Raw genomic sequence first — 21,047 nt, forward strand, 5'->3', positions numbered from 1 at the left:
CAATCGATGAACAACTCTGTTTATCTACAGTTTATACATTTGTGTGTGATACATATATAATCTCGTCATATGTAGTTAAAACAACATATCCCCACCCCATTAAATATCCAGAATATCAAAGACCCCAATCCCTCCCTCATTTGTTTGGCAATCTAAAGTTGTAAAAAAGCCTTTTTTTATTGTTATTTTTTAAAAACATTCATTCAAAGATGCATTGAGTGTTAAAATTCAAGTCAGCATTATCCATCCAGCTACAATCAATATTCACTTTGGAATATGGCTAAAGGCAAAGACCACGACTTCAGAGTTCAGGCAGAAGTTCAAAGACTAGCATTGTTATGTCTCTAGTCTAGCGTCTGTAGCATCTGTTGTAATCCAGTCAAAACAAGAGGAGTAAGATAAAAGAGAACGCAAAAAACAAACTGCAATCTAACACCAGTTTGAATCCATATCTTCACTTCGTTCTCTGCTCACATGGTCTCGCTCTGAGATTCTGAAGACCTACCTGAGCAGAGTTTTTAGGATCAATGGTTATGAAGCATATGCCTCTGAAACACTTAACCCTCCTTTTTTAATGTATATCTTGCAGGCAGTTTTGGTTGAAAGAAGAAAAACTGAAATGTAGCATGAAACAATGAGGAAGTTGTGGGGATTAGAGCAGAGAGCGTATTACAAGTTTGCATGGATGTCTTCGTGTCGCAGCACTTTGTAGGTGATCCAGTAGAAAATGTTGAAGAAGAGGAAGCTCAGAGGGAAGACGGCCCTGGATATCGTGTCGATGCGCTTGGCCCGGTCCACGAAGCGCTTGCGGACCGCTTCGCCATCATAAACAGTGGACACCGCTGGGGGTGGCGGGGTGAAGACCGTTGCCCCCTCCACAGTTGTTCCGTCCTTGGTCTGTAGGCAGTGACCCAGTCCGTAGCCGCGGAAGTAAAACCCACGGCTGTCTCTCGCCAGTTCTTCTTCCTGGGGAATCAAAAGGAAAACACAGATTGGCTTCACACTGTCAACTGGCATTAGCTCATATTTCTTCCCAGTGGATAATTCTCAGATGCAGGCATTTGGGGTTTATCGTAGCAAAAGGGCTATAGGGTGAGGGCACGACATAAAAAAAAACATCAAGCATGCCTGAAAATATAACTTAAAGGGAGATGTATTTCCAGTCTAAAGTGTTGTACTTTTGCCTCGTGTGATGGATTCTTTATGAGAGATGGTGTTTATAAAAGGGCTTTATAAATACATTTGATTGATTGATTGATTAATTAATCAAGCCAGCGACCTAAGATCACTTTTGTTCAATCATCTGCCTTTCCGGAGTGTCTCTACACAGAGGGAGGGTAGAAGGAGAGGAACATCATCATTAAAGCGAAGGGGAAATTTTAATTATCAGTATAACAAAAATTACCTCCATTTCTCTTTGTAGGCTAAGGACACCTTTTCCCCTAAATTTCTGAAATAATGATCTCTCAAGGTGCCTGAGTGAAAAGTCAGGGTCCGACAAAAAACTCACAATGGGCATTACCATGTGATGGATGGCACCCTTTCCACGCAGAGTGAGACGCCCTGTTCCCTTTCTTTGTGGAGAATATTAATAGACATGTAGCTTAACGCTGACAGTCCTTTGACACCTTGAGAGATGCCATTTGGCAGGGGGAAAGTGGAGATGTAGGATCTAAATTGGGTGATTAATAGTCAGTGTGAAGGCAGTGAGTCAATTGACCCCCCCCCTCGAGTGTCTCTCTCCCTGACCCTTGATGCCCTTAGTGAAGGGCAGTTACCAATATGTCCCCATTTATAGCCCAACTTCAGCTCCGCCATGTTCCTTTCTTCAATAATGAGCATTGGCTTCCCTCTCCGACTTGCCTGCCTTGTTCCTGGGCTGTAAGTGAACTTGGTAGAAACTAACCATTTATCTGTTGCACAATGACAAATTACACCTTACAACAGAAGGATGAGGAGATCTTCTTGCACTTAATTATCTCTTCTACTTCCACCTAAACTACAGTACATCATGTGCTGAGGTCTAATGATGCGTTTCACTAAAGATAATAGGTACTCATCGTCGTTGGCCCGTGCTCTTGGCCCCAGTCAGGTAGCTTCGGTACACACTTTGTGATTTGTTGAAGAGGAGTGCCGTTCTCACCACTGGGATCAACAGCATGCAGTGTCCTGACTCTGCAGAGCAGGGGCGGACAAGGACCAGGAATTGGCCAGAGCATTTCTGACACACCGGCCCTGGGTTGGTCCATTTTGGGCCAGCGTCTGGTTAATTGGACAGCAGTCAATTAGCCAAATGGTGATCATTCTGAGCAAAAATCATAACATTTGCATGCCCATGGGCTGCGCCCGCATTGCGTCCTAAAGATGGACCAGCCCACCGGGCATTTGCACGAACTGCCCTATTGCCAGTCTGTTTCTGCTACAGAGTGTAAACTGAGTGCATGTGGAAAAGTTTGTGTTAAAAATGGAGTTGCACTTCTGGTGACTTTCCTTTTACCCGACTGCTAGAAATTCACACCAACGTTTTACATTATCGACTTTGGCTTGGGGGTCAGAGCAGCAAGTAGTTGTCGCCACTTTGAAATCAAACAGGTAAGTATATTTCAAGGGGTATGTATACTTTCTGAAGGCACTGTGAAACCCCCCCCCCCACCCCCACAAAGTGATGACAGACGAGGGAGAGAACACACCTGGAGCCGCAGACATAGAAAGACATCGGACTTCAAATCAATGTTTATAATTAGGACGGAGTGAAGGTCAGGAGCCAAACCAGGGGAAGGAGAGTGAGAAGGAGCTTGTTTTAGGGCGACACATGGTGGAGCAGAACACATTCAGTTTGGGGATCAGAAGTGGCGGAAGACATTCGGTTTGGGGTCAGAGGTGACACTGGTTGGTTTTACCCTGGCACAGGCGCTGCAGTGCTGATTCAGGTTCCCGTGGTAGCTGGTGCTGGTTGTGCTGTTGCTAGGCAGGTCGTTCACTTTCCTCAGTGACTCTACACTCCCCGGTTGATTGGCCAAGGCCATGGCCTCCGTAGGGAAAGGAGCAAGTACACAGATTGGAATAATGCCATTTGAAACCATGCTATTCTCTCAATACCAGTCAGAAACCAGTTGCACATTGAACTGTGTACTTATTTGCTCAGCTTTTATTATATTACAAGGGTCCCGAGAGAAAGATTCGCTAAGTTCCTCAAACTTAATTCCACAGAAATGCTAATCTGCTTTTTGCTGAGTGCAGGAAGTCTTCTCTGCTTCATTCCAAATTCATCTAAAGCACTAGCTTTGAGCCAAAACGTGTGATAAATGAAGTGGACATAAAATGTATCAAACATGGTGATGTGGAACTAAACGGAAAACAAGCTATGCTATTTAGTCTTTAAGTCAGAAGTGCTCAAGGAAAACGTTGAAAGTACAATTCATCATCCATAGCTGTTACCAAAGGAATTACTGTGGCTCAGGAGGCTGAGGAAAATATCCTTAAGGAACTAGAGTAGGCTCGGCAAACACCCTACAATTGTTGGCTCGGCAAACACCCTACAATTGTTGGCTCGGCAAACACCCTACAATTGTTGGCTCGGCAAACACCCTACAATTGTTGGCTCGGCAAACACCCTACAATTGTTGGCTCGGCAAACACCCTACAATTGTTGGCTCGGCAAACACCCTACAATTGTTGGCTCGGCAAACACCCTACAATTGTTGGCTCGGCAAACACCCTACAATTGTTGGCTCAGGAAACACCCTACAATATAACACATTTTATTCCTGTATGATGTAAGCTGTAGTGTATACAGTAGAGGTACATGGGTGCTTGGGACTCAGGGTCTAACTGCTCTCTCTGGTTTTTCAAAGCTGAAGACCATGGAGGTACAATAGGTATTGATGAACCCTGGTCAGTCGGTGGCAGTAGATAGGTGTGCTCCATCAGACCAAGGCTTTGCTTCAATACCACCCGAGATGGATAATTCAGAAGCCAAATTTCTCGACGGGAGTAATTGCCCAACTGATGTGGAGAGGAGGAGTCATAGGGAAGTAGGGGTGCTAATGCACCCCCTGAAAAATAGGAATTAAAAAACAATATTCATATTTCCTCACAAAAGTAATGTACTGGCCCTTTACTAGTCCTGTGTTAGCGGACCGATATAGCCGCTATGGGAGGAGTTACTTCTTGCTCTCATGGACAATCATTTTCTCCCCTGTTATTGATTTGGGTCCAGTAGACGGTCCATTAAATCTGTGGGATTTGTCTGCCCTGGACAGTGGAAGCTTTACTACAAGTCTGGGAAAGCAGCCCAGCCATTTTGGAGCACAGCTTAATGTAATTCTTTCGGACTCTTGTCTCTGCTCTTGAGATTTAATTCTGTTTCGCTAAAGGGTCTTTCATTTGATCATATGCTCTCAGTAGCACTACTGCTCTACAAGTGGGTACATGGTGGATTGGTTGTTTGCCTGGAAAGTAATACTTCAGATCAGCAATTTAAGTCGTAAGCTCTCGTTCATCCTTTAAAAACCCCTGTATTACTTTCCCAGAGTTCCAGTGATGTTCCAGGCTGGAAAACAGCCTGTTAACTCAGCAGGGGAATGGTGTGCCGGGGGGAGCAGGGAGCACACAAATCTCTATGCAAGTTAGTGCTCACCATGGAAATGAGCTGAGCCTGAAACGAGCTGATCTTTCTCATGTAATGTGACGGCCAGCTGTAGTGTGTTGCCGGTGTCAGTCTCTGAATAAACATAGGCGCACCATAACATGGGGCATAAGTCAGTGTGATAGGAGATGACAGGTAGGTGTGTGTGGTGGTTTACACTCACTATTCTCTGCCGCCGCTGCTTCTTCCTCAGTCTGATGAACTCCTTATGTTGCCGTGAGACAAAGTTGACTGCTGCGTACTCGAGCAGTGCGGCGAACACGAACAGCAAGCACACGGCCATCCAGATGTCAATGGCCTTCACGTAGGACACCTGGAGACGCAGGGAAGGGGCACACAAGGTCGCCAGGTCATCAATAGCCAATCAATTGAGGTGTTGGTGCGCATAATGACGGAGGTGTGGCGCAAGGACTTTCAACCCATCCCTCAACCAGGCAGACTATGGAGCCATGTCCTCAGAATGGCTCAGAATTCCAATGGGAGTCAATAAGATACAGGCAGACATCATCCTTGAGAGGTCACAGTAAGACCCAGGTAAAGTCAACTCCACTCTATTCATGAACACGCCAAGGTCAAAACAGGTCAAACTCAAATTGGAAATTCAATAGTCTGCCAGCTACCTGTCTAGACATGGCCTAGTTATTGTGATATTTCCTTATCCAGTCTAACCTAGTTATTGTGATATTTTCTTAACCCGTCGAACCTAGAGGCCTAGCGTGAGGCAGCAGTTACTTATCCAGGTACTTCCACATGTGCGTCATGGCAAGCATTGCAGATGCTGGAAGTATTGGTTATGAACTGGACCGTTACATTGCGTTCTGTTGATCTGTCAGGTGACGATAACCAGGTGGAACATCAGATTGATCTTAGCTTCATACTTCGAAAATTGGCATGGTCTACTTTGAACCGGCCTACTAAAGTGACATCTGAAATAGCCAATCAGCATTGGGAGAGGAGTCATTTGATTGGACTGAAACAATTTGAAAGATTCTGATACATACCCACCAAATCTAGCGGTTCCTACAAGCTCTGCGTTGACAGCGACGCATCTGGTGTATAGTGTTTACGCGCCTTAGCACTTACTATACTCGCCGTCCATCATCCCGCTTACTTGTCTTACTTTTTAACACTACATCCCTGAGGTTGGTAGACCATTATCTCTGCTGACCTTGGGTAGAGAGGCCCGGGACCCGGAGCTCTGGGTGGTCATAGTGAGCACGGTGGTGATGCCTAGGCCCACTCTAGCCGGTGCAGCATCCATGTTGATCCAGAAGGAGACCCAGGACAGGATGACAATGAGCAGGCTGGGGATGTACATCTGGATCAGGTAATAGCCCATCTGTCTCTCCAGGTGGAACTTAACCTCGATGCAGGTGAATTTACCTGTCACAGGAAACAATAGAAATGGCAAGTATGTGTGTCAGTCTTTTTGGCAGTCTTTTTGGCAAGTAGTTTAAATGTGTAGGTTGGAAAAGTTGCCACTGGTCCATGTTGATAAGGAAGTTGTTGCTACTCCATTGAGCACTTAATTATATTATTTTTCTCAGTTAAACTAAGTGAGTAGAAAGCACCGTCTTTATGCTCTGAACTTTTCTTAAACTTGGATTCAATCCCCAAACCTCTATACTGTCATTTATGTTTCTACCAGAAGAACAATGGAAGTGAAGTTCCACCAAGGTCCCACCTGTGTTGTAGTGCTTGGTGCAGTAGCCTAGATCCTGCTCATCTTTCAGCACAAACTGTGGGAGCGTCAGATCATCAGCCACCTGCACCGGGTTCTCGGCCAACCACTCGAAGATCAGATCATTCATGGTATACCCAACTACAGAGAACGAGACAGTGGGGGGAGGAGGGGTGGGAGAGATTGAGAAACAGAGGTGCAAAGGGAAAGATATAAGGGTTGGGCGGTTTCCAGATTTTTGTATCGTCATTCTGGGATTTACAATATTACATGCTTAATACACAAGGGGGCGCCAAACAAACGCAAAAAAACGACCATTGGGAATCTGTTTCCAGAATGCTAACAAAAGTAGCACAAGTAATAGCGAATTTCCATGGAGTCTGCTAGCTAAATATGCTAACAAACACACACGAAAATAACAAATTGCAAAGACAGACAATCCAGCTCATAAAGTTATAAATATATGTAGGAGCTACCGAATGTCACTTTTGGTGAGTTTGGACATTTACAAGTGAATGTGAATGAGACATTGCGCAAATGAACAATGTTTTGATCCATGCTTGTCTGCTCTGAAGCAGCATGTGTACACACTGTATCTGTCCGGAGTCGCTAGGGCAAGAGGCCCGCCTGCTCTGCTCTGCTCTGAGAAGATGGGGAAAAAGCAGACGGAGAGGAGCAGACAGGCAGAGGAGAAAAATGCAAGGAAATCAAAAAGATAGCATTGGCAGCTGTAAAGATAACTCATCCAAAGGGCTTTGACTTATTTGACACGGCAGAAAGCTAAGACATTATGATGCCCCGTCACCTTATTAATTCAGTATCTTACTTAGATAACTAGCAACCGTTACAAAAAAAGTGCAGTAACTGCAGTCAACTGTGGTATTTTGGACACAGTAATTGCAGAATAACTGCAGTGTACTGCAATATAATTAAGCAATAACGCACGACGGGATGTGGTATATGGCCAATATACCACGGCTAAGGGATGTTCTTATGCACAACGCAACGCAGAGTGCCTGGATACAGCCCTTAGCCGTGATATATTGGCCATATACCACAAAACTCCGAGGTGCCTTATTGCTATTATAAACTGGTTACTAATGTAATTAGAGGAGTAAAAATAAATGTTCTCTCATACCTGTGGTATACGGTCTGATATACCATGGCTGTCAGCCAAATCAGCATTCAGGGCTCGAACCACCTAGTTTATAACTGCAGTTATACTGCACTGTAACTGCAGTTACACTGCAAAATTACTGTAGTAAAAAAAAACTTTAAAAAAAAAGCAGTATTTGCAGCATAGTGCACTTTAACTGCAGTTATACTGTATTGTAGCTCGGTTATACTGCACTCTGACTGCAATCTTTTTTCGTAAGGGAAGTTAAACTGAATTTTTCACGCAGGGAAAAAATATAATATGCATAAGAAATCTTAGTCTGCGTTTTGTGAAGGCAGATCTAAAATGCTTATTTTTGTAATTTCTGCTGGGCATCACACACATTTCGTGCTTCAGTTGCACCTCTCCACTCATGAGAATTCAAGAACGGGAATTCTATCAGCAGACATTGCTTTGACTGATGTGTAGCTACTTATCTCTGGTACTTTTCTTGGTATAGCCAACCTACTTTCCTCTGGTAAAATTCAAGATGAACTTCAAGAAAAACATGATAAACATTAGAAATATGATGGCCATGCATCGTTTTTGCAAAAACCTTGTGTGGCTGCCAGCCGAATAGCGTTCCACTTCTGTTCATGAAAATTAACCAATTTTCTGCCGAATGCCGAACGTATTTCTGACGGAAATCTATAGTTGCACGTCCCTGATCACTCGATTGAAACCAAAAACATTCAATATGAAACGCGACCCGTCAATACACAGCTGGACTCACCTGCTCCGGCTTTCTCCCTTTGTGCTATTTACACGTGACTGGCTCAGTTTTTCTTGAACTATAAGCTTCATAATGTAAAATAATATGGAATAACCTGCTTTATCTCCTAACGCATTGCACAAGTTGACTACAGGTATTTACTTAAAAAGTAGCTACAATGTATTGAAAAACTTCAGAGAAAGTTTCAAATGGTATTGATGGTATTGAAAAACCATCCCGTGGCCATTTCAAAATAACCTGGTATACGGTATACCGCCCAAGCTTAAATGATAGACATATGGAGAGAGGGATAGAGTTGAGAAAGGGAGAGATGGAGGGTTGGACAGAGATAGACCGGGGTGTAAAGAGACAGGGTGGGAGAGGGAGAGGTGTGGGGTACACAGGGTGATGTCCCTCAGTCCAGCTGCCATTCTGTTCACATCTCCCTCCCCGCCTGTTTGTCATGATAAAGGTCATACGCAACAGCTTCCAAAGTGGCAGACCGGTTGCTTGAAGGATGAATGCGAAGGGTGAACGTGAGGTGCATGCCTCCCCGACAGCGGGAGCTAATGGCTTAATGGATGCAGGGTTGCCCTTGCATTCGCTTACACGTGTTTGTGCCGCTGAAGACCCACAAAGCCTGTCAGTTTGGCGAGGTTACAGTGTAAGCAAACATACATCACACTCGACCAAGCACCCGTACGTAACCACTCAAGACGAGACTGTAATTGCTTTGCGCACCCCCTGCCATAGAATACTTTACACATCTGAATAATACTACTGATGTCCATCTGGGGCCCCTGGGGCCTGAGTAACAAAGACATCAATTATTCAAGATATTATCCCCCGATCCTTACCAGCAGACTGAAAACAACGCCAACACTAAAACACACGTATTTCTCCCCTGTTGACTTCTGAGTCATTCACACAACCTTCATTAACAAGCAAGCAAGCAATCAAGGTTTTCATAATGGTGATGAAATGTTCTCTGGACTGTCTGGATGTGTTTGACAAGGTTACCTACTTTATCCATTTACTTACTAGCTTAATGATACCAAATTGGGTCACAAGAACACATCATGGTTTAAAAGATTGTTTGAAATATGAAATAGCTACATGATCTGTCAGAATATGGCAAACATTAAAAATTTAAATGTTTACTAGAACTCAAGGCATCAAGATTACAGCTAACAAACAACACTGGAATCCTCAGACCACTCCCTCTTTCCCTTCCCCCTCCCTCTCTTTTCCCTCCTCGCTCTCTCTCAATGTGGCAGCGTTGGCAGTTGGCACATCGCGTGGCAGTTAAACCTGCAACTGTGTCCTCGCACTGTCCTCCCGGGCAGACAAGGTGATCACACCCTTGGGCGGTGTAGTAACACTTGTCAAAACAGAGCTGGCCGGTCCCTTTAGAGCCACGGAGAGGAGGGCTTCCTTTAATCAGAAAGGATTAGGACTCCTGTAATGGCCCTGTCAGGTAGTAAACCTGCTGGCTGGCACGTTCTCCGCTGTTGGACAAGATCTCTCCTCACTTGCTCTCCACACTTTAGGAGGGTTTAACTGCAGACAACGGAGGGGCCGCCGCCGCCGCCGACGACAGTGGTATAGGGTTACTCTGTAGGGCAATGCTGAGAATAGTGAACCTCACAGATGTAGGATTTTAATTTGATCATTCTTTTGTTGCTGAGAATTTTCCTGCAACACAGGAAATGCAGATGAGCTTTATAATTTGCATAAATTCACAGAAAACCAACATGGTTAAATTAACAGTTTAGCACTTTTCATGTAGCCTAATTGTGGCCAACTAATAGCCTTTCAAATCCTATTGCTGCAGGATTATTTTGCTGTGACAATATAGGTCAAATTAAGATCCTACATCTGTACATGCATCTGCATATTGATTCCCACAAATATATTTATTCATCTTTATCATATTTGGCATTGAAATACACTGAGTATACAAAAGACTGGCCAAGTGAATCCAGGTGAAAGCTATGATCCCTTATTGTTGTCACTTGTTAAATCCAATTCAATCAGTATAGATGAAGGGGAAGAGACAGGTTAAATAAGGATTTTTAAGCCTTGAGACAATTGAGACACAGACTGTGTATGTGTGCCATTCAGAAGGTGAAAGGGCAAGACAAAAGATTTAAGTGGCTTTGAACAGGGTACGGTAGTAGGTGCCAGGCACACCGGTTTGTGTCGTGAACTGCGACGCTGCTGGGTTTTTCCACGCTCAACGGTTTCCCATGTGTATAAAGAATGGTCCACCACCCAAAGGACATCCAGCCAACTTGATACAACCATGGGAAGCATTGGAGTCAACACGGGCCAGCATCCGGCATGGACACCTAGTAGTGTCCATTACCCGACATATAGAACCCAACAGTGGAGGTTTCATAATAGCCATAAAACCTAGTGGTCAAACAGGGAAATGGTTCCAATGGAAAAACGATTGGATCCATTTCCCTGTTTGACCACTAGGTTTTATGGGTATTATGACTCATACTGTGGTACACTCTAGAGGCTGTTCTGAGGGCAAAAGGGGGGAGGTGCAACTCAATATTAGGAAGGTGTTCCTAATGTTTGGTATAGTCTATGTATATGCTCCAAGCAAGTTCCTACACTAGTAAAACTCTTCCAATTGAAACAGAGGGGCAAAGCAATAGGAATATTAACTAGACTTAAGTTATTTTGTCTGGCCTTGTGGAGGGCGCCAGGGGTGGGTCATATAATAAAAGGGAACATAAAATGAAGGTTTCATTATTGATATCCTGGAAATTGGATTTGTGGGGGGGCAGATGCCATCAGTGCTGGGGGCAAGGGGGTAGCGAATTGACTTCTTTTTTTCTTGACCTTTTATCTAGGTAATAAGGAAGGACATGCTCTATCCAGGATTTATCCACTGACTTTGTTCTATTTATATTTTTTATGAAGAGATTCCTACATGTTTGATACACCGCACATTAATTTCATTACCCTTAAGGGATATCACTGTCAAAGGGGTGGCAGGTAGCCTAGTGGTTAGAGCGTTGGACTTGTAACCGAAAGGTTGCAAGATCAAATCCTCGAGCCGACAAGGTAAACATCTGTTGTTCTGCCCCTGAACAAGGCAGTTAACCTACTGTTCCTAGGCCATCATTGTAAATAACAATTTGTTCTTAACTGACTTGCCTAGTTAAATAAAGGTAAAATAAAAAGCGTGTAATTTGTTATTTCAGTGTCGGTGTAATTTTATGCACGCGTAACCGTCATCAGAGGATGTTTGATAAAAGCAGCAACTCAAAACCTAGCCGGTCACATTCAGGTATTGAATATAACCTCAATCAATGTCACCCCTTTGTGATGATAATATCTCAAGATTTTCACAACTTAAATTGCTCCATCTATAAGCTAATAGCCAGTGTGAAAAGGGGAGAAGGAGGAGTTGAAAAGGAAAACGAGGAAGAGGAAGGAGATAGAGGGAGACTCACAGCTTTCAAGCTGCATGGTACAGGTCTGAATATCCATGGGGAAATTCTTCAAGTCCATAGGGCAGGACAGGATGAGAGTCAGCCTGAGATAGAAGGAGAGAAGGGCAGCTTTAGGTTAAGGTAAAGGGCAAAGGAGAGCGTGAAAGAAGAGAATTATAACATACAGAGAGAAATGAAGACAGAGGCAAGGTGGACAGCTGCAAAGGTCACTAAAGGTGCTTCACAGGGCAGACATTTGATTAAAACTCACCTAATGCTTTGACGGTGGACAGTTTTACGACCTATCCCAAGATTAACTCTGTACTATACATTAGGGCATGAATTGTAAGCGTTATCAAAAAAGGCAAATTGCAAAGGATGCCGTGAGTTACAATGCCATTTGGTTACAATAGCAAACTAATTGGTAGACACATCCTTCCCTTTATTTATTGAGGCGCTGATGCATTGAGCCTTCAAGGAGCCGCGGGGAAGAGAAGTAACTATTAAGGAGTTTGAGTTAAGAGAAGCCGTGTAATTACCTGCTGTAATGCATTGCCCAGAGGACAGACGAGAGGCACCAGCGCTACACTGCTCGCAGCAGGAGCCCCATCGCTATTGTGCTGCGATGACGTGAAATTCCAGGCTCAAAAATATCCCCCACAAATACACTGACGAATGAGCCTTCGAAGTTTCTTTGTGTCCTCGGTTTCAGAGAGGTAGCTCCTAAAATGCCTTTTGGACTACTGTGTGATTGTTAGCGAATAAATCTGCCGTTGTAACCAATATGGTATGCCTAACTGAATGTTTTTCAATTCCTTTCATGGGGTCATGAATGTTGATGAAGGAGAGATAGATCAACTCACAGCAGTGTTTGGTTTTGATTGTGGGGCTAATATATTGGTATCAAAGTTAATGTGATGAATAACTCACTAGGTCCCCCTGTGGCCACAGACAGAAGCATCTTGAATAACTCACTTGCTCCCCTTGTGGCCACAGACTGAATTGTTTCTGCTCACCTGATGCTATACAGTACACTCCCATCTTGGAAGATCCGCAGCAGTTTGTTGTCGGTGGTGACCTCGTGAAAGTTAGCCCCCTTCTCGTTAGCGAAGAAAAGGTCAGGCTTCCAGATGGAGTCCAACATGGAAGGATCCAGGTCCAAGGAGTCGTCTGGGTACTCCTGGTAAGCCAAACGGGGATCGTTCCACTTTTGCCGTAGGAACACATTGAGCCTGTAGTCCTGTGGATTGACCAATAAATTTAGTAATCGTCTCTTTCTCAATGAATCTTTCCTCGATTCCTCGCATTCTCTTTCTTCGCTGCCTCCTCAAAAACACACTGGGAAAAAGGTCAGAGGGGATGGATTTGGAACTTCTCCTGGAGTGCGGTTGAGAAGGAGGTGAGGAGGTAGGAAGTCAGGAATTGTGGAAGATGAATCGAGATTGAGACATAGTAGTTCGAGACAGTGTGTCATACCTTGTCACACACTATAGGAGGCAATTAATGAAGTGATACCGTTGCCAGGTTTCAATTCTTCAATTAGCTTGTTCGGTTCATGATCGTCTGTCTCTGATGTAAAGTAGGAAGTCTGATTAAATTAATAACCTTTACTGTTGTTAATTATAGCCAAGACAATGCGACATTTTAATTAGTTCTTTGAAAAGTAGGGTGTATTTATACTTTGGAAAGTAGTGTGAATCTATGTAGTTTAGGGTTACGCTAAAGGAATTAGGAGTCATGCAGGAGTAATTTACATTTTGTCCATTTGTAAAGGGGGAAATCACAGACAATAACCTAGAATACTTAGTGCAGAAAGAAGTACCAGATTCTGGGTTAATCTAAGTTCTGTTCAGTGCCTGTTGAAATGACAAAAATATGCTTTGTGGGAAGCAAAATCAATGAATGACTACTTTGAAATTTGGTTAATTCCACAAAAAGTTCACGTCCTCATTTAGTCACAGGAGTTATTCAAGTGAATCATTTAAGTAAATGCTCATGGTATTGAAAGACTCAGCTGTGTCTGTCTTCTCCGGCAGTTCATAACGGTCTGTCTCTGTTCCTATGAGGTACCACAAATAAACTAAGGGCAGCACAACACATTTATCACAATAAACACTAGGCCTTTACCACATTGTCCAGTGACATCACTAGTGTCCTCTGTCCACACTGACCTAACCTGGGGTCCAGCCCTCTGTGCCAAAAGAGCCTTTAACAACTACAATCTACTGACCAAGCACTTTCCCTCTTGTATTGGACAGGCTTACAGGGAGAGATTCTTTCGCACTTCTCCCCATTTCACTCTTTTTTTCCTCCAATTTTTCATTTTAATTGCAGAGCGGACAGTTCATTATCAGAACATCACTGACCCACTGGTCTCTGAAGGTTGCTCTGATAGACTCCAGGAAATAAAGGGAGAGCGGTGAGGGAATTGATCCAATACTGAGCAGGCCAAAGGGATGGAATTAACAGTATTAGCTGGAGGAGATCATTTAGATTTCTCTTCAATTCAGGGATTTTGCTCGTGTATACCTGCTCAAATATGCTCCTTTTCACAGTCATTCATGATTACAAAGCAATGAGACTGCCTCAGGGTTATCATGCTACCTGGACAATTATGGTATTTTGTATAAAGCGCATATTCATTTACATTTTTTATTTCACCTTTCTTTATACAGGTTTGTCTCTCTGAGACCCTTTCAAGATGGCAGCAGTCAGCAACACATTCAATTATTAGCTTAAAACAGTTTCTAATTCCAGGATGTTAATTCACTGTGGAAATTCAAGTTGGTCAGACTCACCATAGTAGTTTCCGTGATGGACCCAAAGCTGTTGATGAAAATATTGCAGGTGACATTCACAGGCGGACCTGAAGAAATTATAAAAAGACAATCCATCACTCCTTATATGGAAGAATCTTTTCAACTGTTTGACCTGCTGTGTAAAAGTTAGTTAGAGATCATTTTGAAATCTTTGAATGACACTGAGGGTTATTGTATGTACAGGAAGTGGTGAGTGTCTTGCTGTCAACTCTCTGATGTGGCGCAAGTATGAAATAGCCACTCAGTGGCCAGTTTATTATGTACACTATCCCTAGCCGCATCCTCTGAGCATGCGCAGACCAGCTGGCTGGTGTGTTTACGGACAATTCAATCGCTCCCTATCCCAGTCTGTTGTCCCCACATCCTCGGGACTTCAGGAAACAGCAGAGGAAGCACCCCTCTATCCACATCGAAGGGACAGCAGTGGAGAAGGTGGAAAGTTTTAAGTTCCTAGGCGTACACGTCACAGACAAACTGAAATGGTCCACCCACACAGACAGTGTGGTGAAGAAGGCGCAACAGCACCTCTTCAACATCAGGAGGCTGAAGAAATTTGGCTTGTCACCCAAAACCCTGACAAACTTTTACAGATGCACAATCGAGAGCATCCTGTCGGGCTGTATCACAGCCTGGTACGGCAACTGCACTGCCCTGAACCGCAAGGCTCTCAAAAGCCTTGGTGCGGTCTGCACAACGCATCACCGGGGGCAAACTACCTGCCCTCCAGGACACCTACAGCACCCGATGTCACAGGAAGGCCAAAAAGATCATCAAGGACAATAACCACCCGAGCCACGGCCTGTTCACCCTGCTTCTGTCCAGAAGACAAGGTCAGTACAGGTGCATCAAAGCTGGAACCAAGAGACTGAAAAACAGCTTCTATCTCAACGCCATCAGACTGCCTAACAGCAATCACAAACTCAGAGAGGCTGCTGCCTACATTGAGACCCAATCAATGGCCACTTTAATAAATGGATCACTAGTCACTTTATACAATGCTACTTTAAATAATTCCACTTGAATAATGTTTACATATCTTACATTACTCATGTCACATGTATTTACTGTATATTCTACCATCTATTGCACCTTGCCTATGCCGCTCGGCCATCGCTCATCCATATATTGATATGTACATATTCTCATTCACCCCTTTAGATTTGTGTGTATTAGGTAGTTGTTGGGGAATTGTTAGATATTACTGCACTGTCGGAACTAGAAGCACAAGCATTTCGCTACACTTGCATTAACATCTGCTAACCATGTGTATGTGACAAATAAAATTTGATTTGATTTACACCACCCCATTCATGAAATGGTTTGCTATAGAAAGTAGGCAGACCGGCATTGAGTTACGGTTTGATTGAACGTTAGCATGGGCAAATGAGTTCACTTTCCTTGCTTTGTCTAACACTATCATGAATCTAGCAAACAAGTTGTATTTAGTTTCATAGCACAAACGTTTGTTAGCACGTTTCTTACACTGGCTTTAGCCATGGAGGAAGCAGGCCTGCCCAGGCACGTGCAGGGGGTTGCCTAGCAACACGTGCCTCGGAGGGAGACAGTGTCTGCACAGCACAACGGATTCCCATGATTTGTGAATATGTTCAGACTGAACAGCTAGCGTGACAGCTAAAATGGCTTCGAAAAAATATGATTACAGCTATTAGGGAGAAGTATCTAACAAAATAATTACATTATGGCATTCAGTAATCAAAATATTTTCATATAATAGAAATCTGGGTACATTTATGGATAAAATTCAAACTCATTCAAACTTTAAGTAAGCAGTTCTATGCTTCCTATACACTTCTACAGGCAAGTCCTATCTAGCTTTTTATTAAAAACAGTGGCTGTCCGCTTGCATTCATTCCGTGAAGTTTCAGTGTTTTTTATGGGAGCTGTGGCCCACTTCTGAACATACTTAAGGTACCTTTGAAGTTGGGTCTGATGCGGGCGTCATAGCCAGACCTTTTCCCCATGAGCTTGTCCAGGAAGTCAGACGGGGACTGCGAGGAGGGGACTGTCCTACTAGAGGACTTTATCTCCTCCTTACAGGAGCCCGGTCTGAAGAACAAAAACAAACACATAAAGAGGGGGAGAGAGAAGCAAGAGTTAGAGAAACTTCAAATTGGCATCAGTGGAATACATAATGAGAGAAAAACAACTTTAACACGGCCGCCTCCGAAAACCCATCTTTTGTCACATGATGTTCAGTACATAGTGTTCAATAGACCCTAACTACAGTGAGGTGGCGAAAGGGGAAAGGTACATCCACATCCAACCCCTGCACTCCCTCTTTCAGTGTGTAATCCAGCCTGGCTTAGCAGCAGTGGGGCTTGACAGATTGATGGCTCAATTGAAATGCTGTGAATGTCACACCAGGGAAGGAAGGCTTTGATTCCAGCTCCAGCATGGCTCAGTCTGCCACTGACAAGCCCAACAGGCCAAGGAGAGAAAGAGAGCGATTGAGAGAGAGGGGGAGAGAGCAGTTCCGGAGCCCACGTGCCCTGGCTTGTGTGATGGATCTCTCCTGGCTGGCATGCCGCTGATTTTGCCCGATGCTTTTGATGCAATTGTTAGCGGATCAGTCACGATCCTGGCTCCCTCCTGTGAACTATGGACGGCTATCCCACCCCAGGCCCCTCCCCCAGGCTCCCTGTGTGCTGTCTGCCCTTTGTAACCTGGTGCGCTGTGTAACCTGGGCTGTGAAGAGGGTCCCTGTGTAACCTGGTGCCCAGTGTAACCTGGGTTGTGAAGAGGGTCCCTGTGTAACCTGGTGCCCAGTGTAACCTGATGCCCAGTGTAACCTGGGCTGTGAAGAGGCTCCCTGTGTGTCATCTGCCCTGTGTGACCTGGTGCCCAGTGTAACCTGGTGCGCTGTGTTACCTGGTGCCCAGTGTAACCTGGGCTGTGAAGAGGCTCCCTGTGTGCCGTCTGCCCTGTGTAACCTGCTGCCCAGTGTAACCTGGGCTGTGAAGAGGCTCCCTGTGCCATCTGCCCTGCCTAACCTGGTGCCCTGTGTAACCTGGGCTGTGAAGAGACTCCTTGTGGGCCATCTGGCGTATGTGACCCGGTGCCCAGTGTAACCCGGTGCCCAGTGTAACCTGGTGCCCAGTGTAACCTGGGCTGTGAAGAGGGTCCCTGTGTAACCTGGTGCCCAGTGTAACCTGGGTTGTGAAGAGGGTCCCTTTCTGACCTGGTGCCCAGTGTAACCTGGTGCCCAGTGTAACCTGGTGCCCAGTGTAACCTGGGCTGTGAAGAGGGTCCCTGTGTGTCGTCTGCCCTGTGTGACCTGGTGCCCAGTGTAACCTGGTGCCCAGTGTAACCTGGTGCCCAGTGTAACCTGGGCTGTGAAGAGGGTCCCTGTGTAACCTGGTGCCCAGTGTAACCTGGTGCCCAGTGTAACCTGGGTTGTGAAGAGGGTCCCTGTCTGACCTGGTGCCCAGTGTAACCTGGTGCCCAGTGTAACCTGGTGCCCAGTGTAACCTGGGCTGTGAAGAGGGTCCCTGTGTAACCTGGTGCCCAGTGTAACCTGGGTTGTGAAGAGGGTCCCTGTGTAACCTGGTGCCCAGTGTAACCTGATGCCCAGTGTAACCTGGGCTGTGAAGAGGCTCCCTGTGTGTCGTCTGCCCTGTGTGACCTGGTGCCCAGTGTAACCTGGTGCCCAGTGTAACCTGGTGCCCAGTGTAACCTGGGCTGTGAAGAGGGTCCCTGTGTAACCTGGTGCCCAGTGTAACCTGGTGCCCAGTGTAACCTGGGTTGTGAAGAGGGTCCCTGTGTAACCTGGTGCCCAGTGTAACCTGGGTTGTGAAGAGGGTCCCTGTGTGACCTGGTGCCCAGTGTAACCTGGGCTGTGAAGAGGGTCCCTGTGTGACCTGGTGCCCAGTGTAACCTGGGCTGTGAAGAGGGTCCCTGTGTAACCTGGTGCCCAGTGTAACCTGGGTTGTGAAGAGGGTCCCTGTGTGACCTGGTGCCCAGTGTAACCTGGAAAGAGCCCCCAAATCTGATGAAACCGGGTAGCAAACTTAGCTACATAGATATGATTGTAATTTTTTTACATGATTGGGATGCTCTGGTGTTTCTGATGACTACATTTAAACAGGAAATAAAATGGTTTAAAAGCCTTGAATAGTATGACATATCACTCACTCAAACTTTGCTGTGATGTGTTTAATAAGATGATGCCTGCACAAAAAAACCATGCATTTTTAATGACAGGTGAGAGTAAAACCTTAGGATTTGATTTGCGGTCTCCTTGGATGTCTGACTAGCGTTCACTTTCTCCACCCTCCATTAAAAATCAATCATCAACTATATACCCCTGAGGGTTCTACTGAGCTACATCTCAGTCTCTCTTACTGCGGGAAAGTTCCTGAATTCCCCCTAGTCTTTGGTTCATCTGCTGTTGAATGAAGTTTACAGTTGATGCTACTGCATTGATGCACCTTCCATCTCTTTTACTCTCGCTTATGGCCACAGAGGCACACACACACACACCATGTTGTATGGGTAACCTGAATAGAATTCTATCCAGTAAATATATGTTTAATTCCTATCTGCTGTGAGACCAAGCTCCAAATTAAATTTCCAAAGACAAAAGCAATCCGATTTTCTTGACAAGTTTGAAATAGCGATTTCCTCTGAGCTGCAAATTTGTGAGTCGATCTCGCCTCAAGCGTTAAAAAACTAAATAGCTGTGACAGTTCTCTTCAGTCTTCAAGAAATATTGACACATGAGAAACTGGTCTCCTTAAATACAATTGCGAAGGTGTTGGCATGGATTTCTGGGTGATTGTGACAGGCCGGCGGGAAGGTGACTGAGGACAATTACGCGAAAATCGAACAAATCTCCATAGGGTGTCCATTTTATGATGCCCATGTCAGTTGAGCCGCAAAAGGGTTCAGTGGAGTTGGGGAAACTTTTTTAATCACATTTTCGCTCAAGACGGAGTGAGCCGAGAGCATAAGCCAACCTACTTCCTCCTATATACTGTATCAGCGAGGCAATGCTCTGGAAACAAAGCTATTAGGCAAGACATACTTTTGAGAGAATGAGTGAATTTCAGCCTAGAATCGTGGAGCTGTCTTAGGTGACTCATTATGTGCCTGGTAATACTAATAAGCACTGAGGACAGTTCAGTTTGAGATGTCTCCTCGGTGCTGGCACCCCGTGCATAAAGCAAAGTTATCGGTACTCATTGTGAATCTATTATTACGTGATTTACTTTTCTATTATTTCTCTATTTTCTCTCTGCATTCTTGGGAAGCTCCCATAAGTAAGCATTTCACTGTTCGTCTACACCTGTTGTTTACAAAGCATGTGACAAATACAATTGAAATGTTATTGTTTTTAAAGCTGTTACTTTAATAAGCAGTTCGAATTTTGACTTCGGGACTGAGAATATATTTATTTGGACCGTCCAACCCACCCATTACATACTGACTGCTACTATAATAAGCTAACTTTCAAAGACATAAAAAAAGAGAGTGGTCCTCGAGTTTGGATCCTTCCCAACATTATATAGGCTTCCTTCAGTTCACAACAGTTGAGCAGTTCTTAGGTCCTGTTTGTAATGGTCTGCAGCCCTCTCTCATGTGAATCTTGAATCTTTACCCAGGTGGCCTTGAAAGCTGTGAGATTCCTATGCATCCCCTTAGGCTTTACAGTACATCAACTCTCCATCAACCCTAACGCATTTCTAATCTGAGTATACACTGTCCTGCGTCGTCAAGGGTAAAAAATGACCTGACGTTGAATGTAAATTGTGCAACTTTCTGACAGAGGTTGTGGCCTCCATCACGTCTGTATTGCTTGCATCTTTAGGTCAGTGGTGATGGCTCGACAGAGCAGCAGGAGCCTGTTAAGTAAAACCGAGGGCCTCTTCCTAAATCACTGAGATGCAAGTTGGGGACATTGAATGACCTTTTCAGGCCTTCTCTACATCTTGTCTGATCTCTGCATCCACATCGGAGCGTGTCCAAGAATATCTAACAACTCTGTTTTCCTTATCGCTCTCCCTCCCTCCTCACAGAAGGCTTGTATTTTCTGTGTATCAGATTCCTGTAATGTGGTTAGTTTATTATTGACTTCCAGACAAGTAACAACATTTGGTCAACAATGTGTTTTGAAACGGAGGTTAAATTGTTGCCATATTTCTTGAAATTATAAACAAAGAGAGACATAGGGACTTGTAACTGCTCCGCTGTTGGAGAGGAGAAGAAAAAAAAAATCTATATTTCTGCCATAGATCAAATGCAATTGGAAACCTCAAAGCTGTGGGATTGGGCAAACCTTGAACAGTGCTGTTACCAAATACAACAGGAGAATTGCATAATAACTCAACAGCTGTTCAGAATGAATTTTGGTGAGAAAAAGAAATTCCTGTACTACAAATTCCTGTACAACATCCTTGTCACTGAATTTTACATGCAGAAATCTAGCATGAATCGTTAGTTTCTAATTTTTACATCTCTCTTTGAGCAACAACCGAGACAGATGAACGCATAGCGAGAATTTGTCATTTCGTCAAGATGGCTGCATGCCATGTGACTAGTGTATTCATGCCATGTGCAAAG

General features: G+C 44.5%; 1 protein-coding gene across 1 annotated transcript in view; it reads right to left on the minus strand.

The window, feature by feature from the left end:
* Window positions 1–669: 669 nt before the first annotated feature.
* Window positions 670–21,047, minus strand: part of glra4a (glycine receptor, alpha 4a) — an 82,993-nt gene continuing 62,615 nt past the window's right edge. The window contains exons 2-9 of the mRNA XM_038992499.1: window positions 16,402–16,535; window positions 14,448–14,515; window positions 12,666–12,889; window positions 11,671–11,753; window positions 6,333–6,470; window positions 5,817–6,031; window positions 4,812–4,961; window positions 670–966 (exon numbers count right to left, since the gene is read on the minus strand). Of these exons, the coding sequence (XP_038848427.1) occupies window positions 670–966; window positions 4,812–4,961; window positions 5,817–6,031; window positions 6,333–6,470; window positions 11,671–11,753; window positions 12,666–12,889; window positions 14,448–14,515; window positions 16,402–16,535 (1,309 nt within the window). The remainder of the gene's footprint in view (window positions 967–4,811; window positions 4,962–5,816; window positions 6,032–6,332; window positions 6,471–11,670; window positions 11,754–12,665; window positions 12,890–14,447; window positions 14,516–16,401; window positions 16,536–21,047) is intronic.

The sequence above is a fragment of the Salvelinus namaycush genome, chromosome 5 (assembly GCF_016432855.1).
Source record: "Salvelinus namaycush isolate Seneca chromosome 5, SaNama_1.0, whole genome shotgun sequence".
NCBI classification, from domain to species: domain Eukaryota; kingdom Metazoa; phylum Chordata; class Actinopteri; order Salmoniformes; family Salmonidae; genus Salvelinus; species Salvelinus namaycush.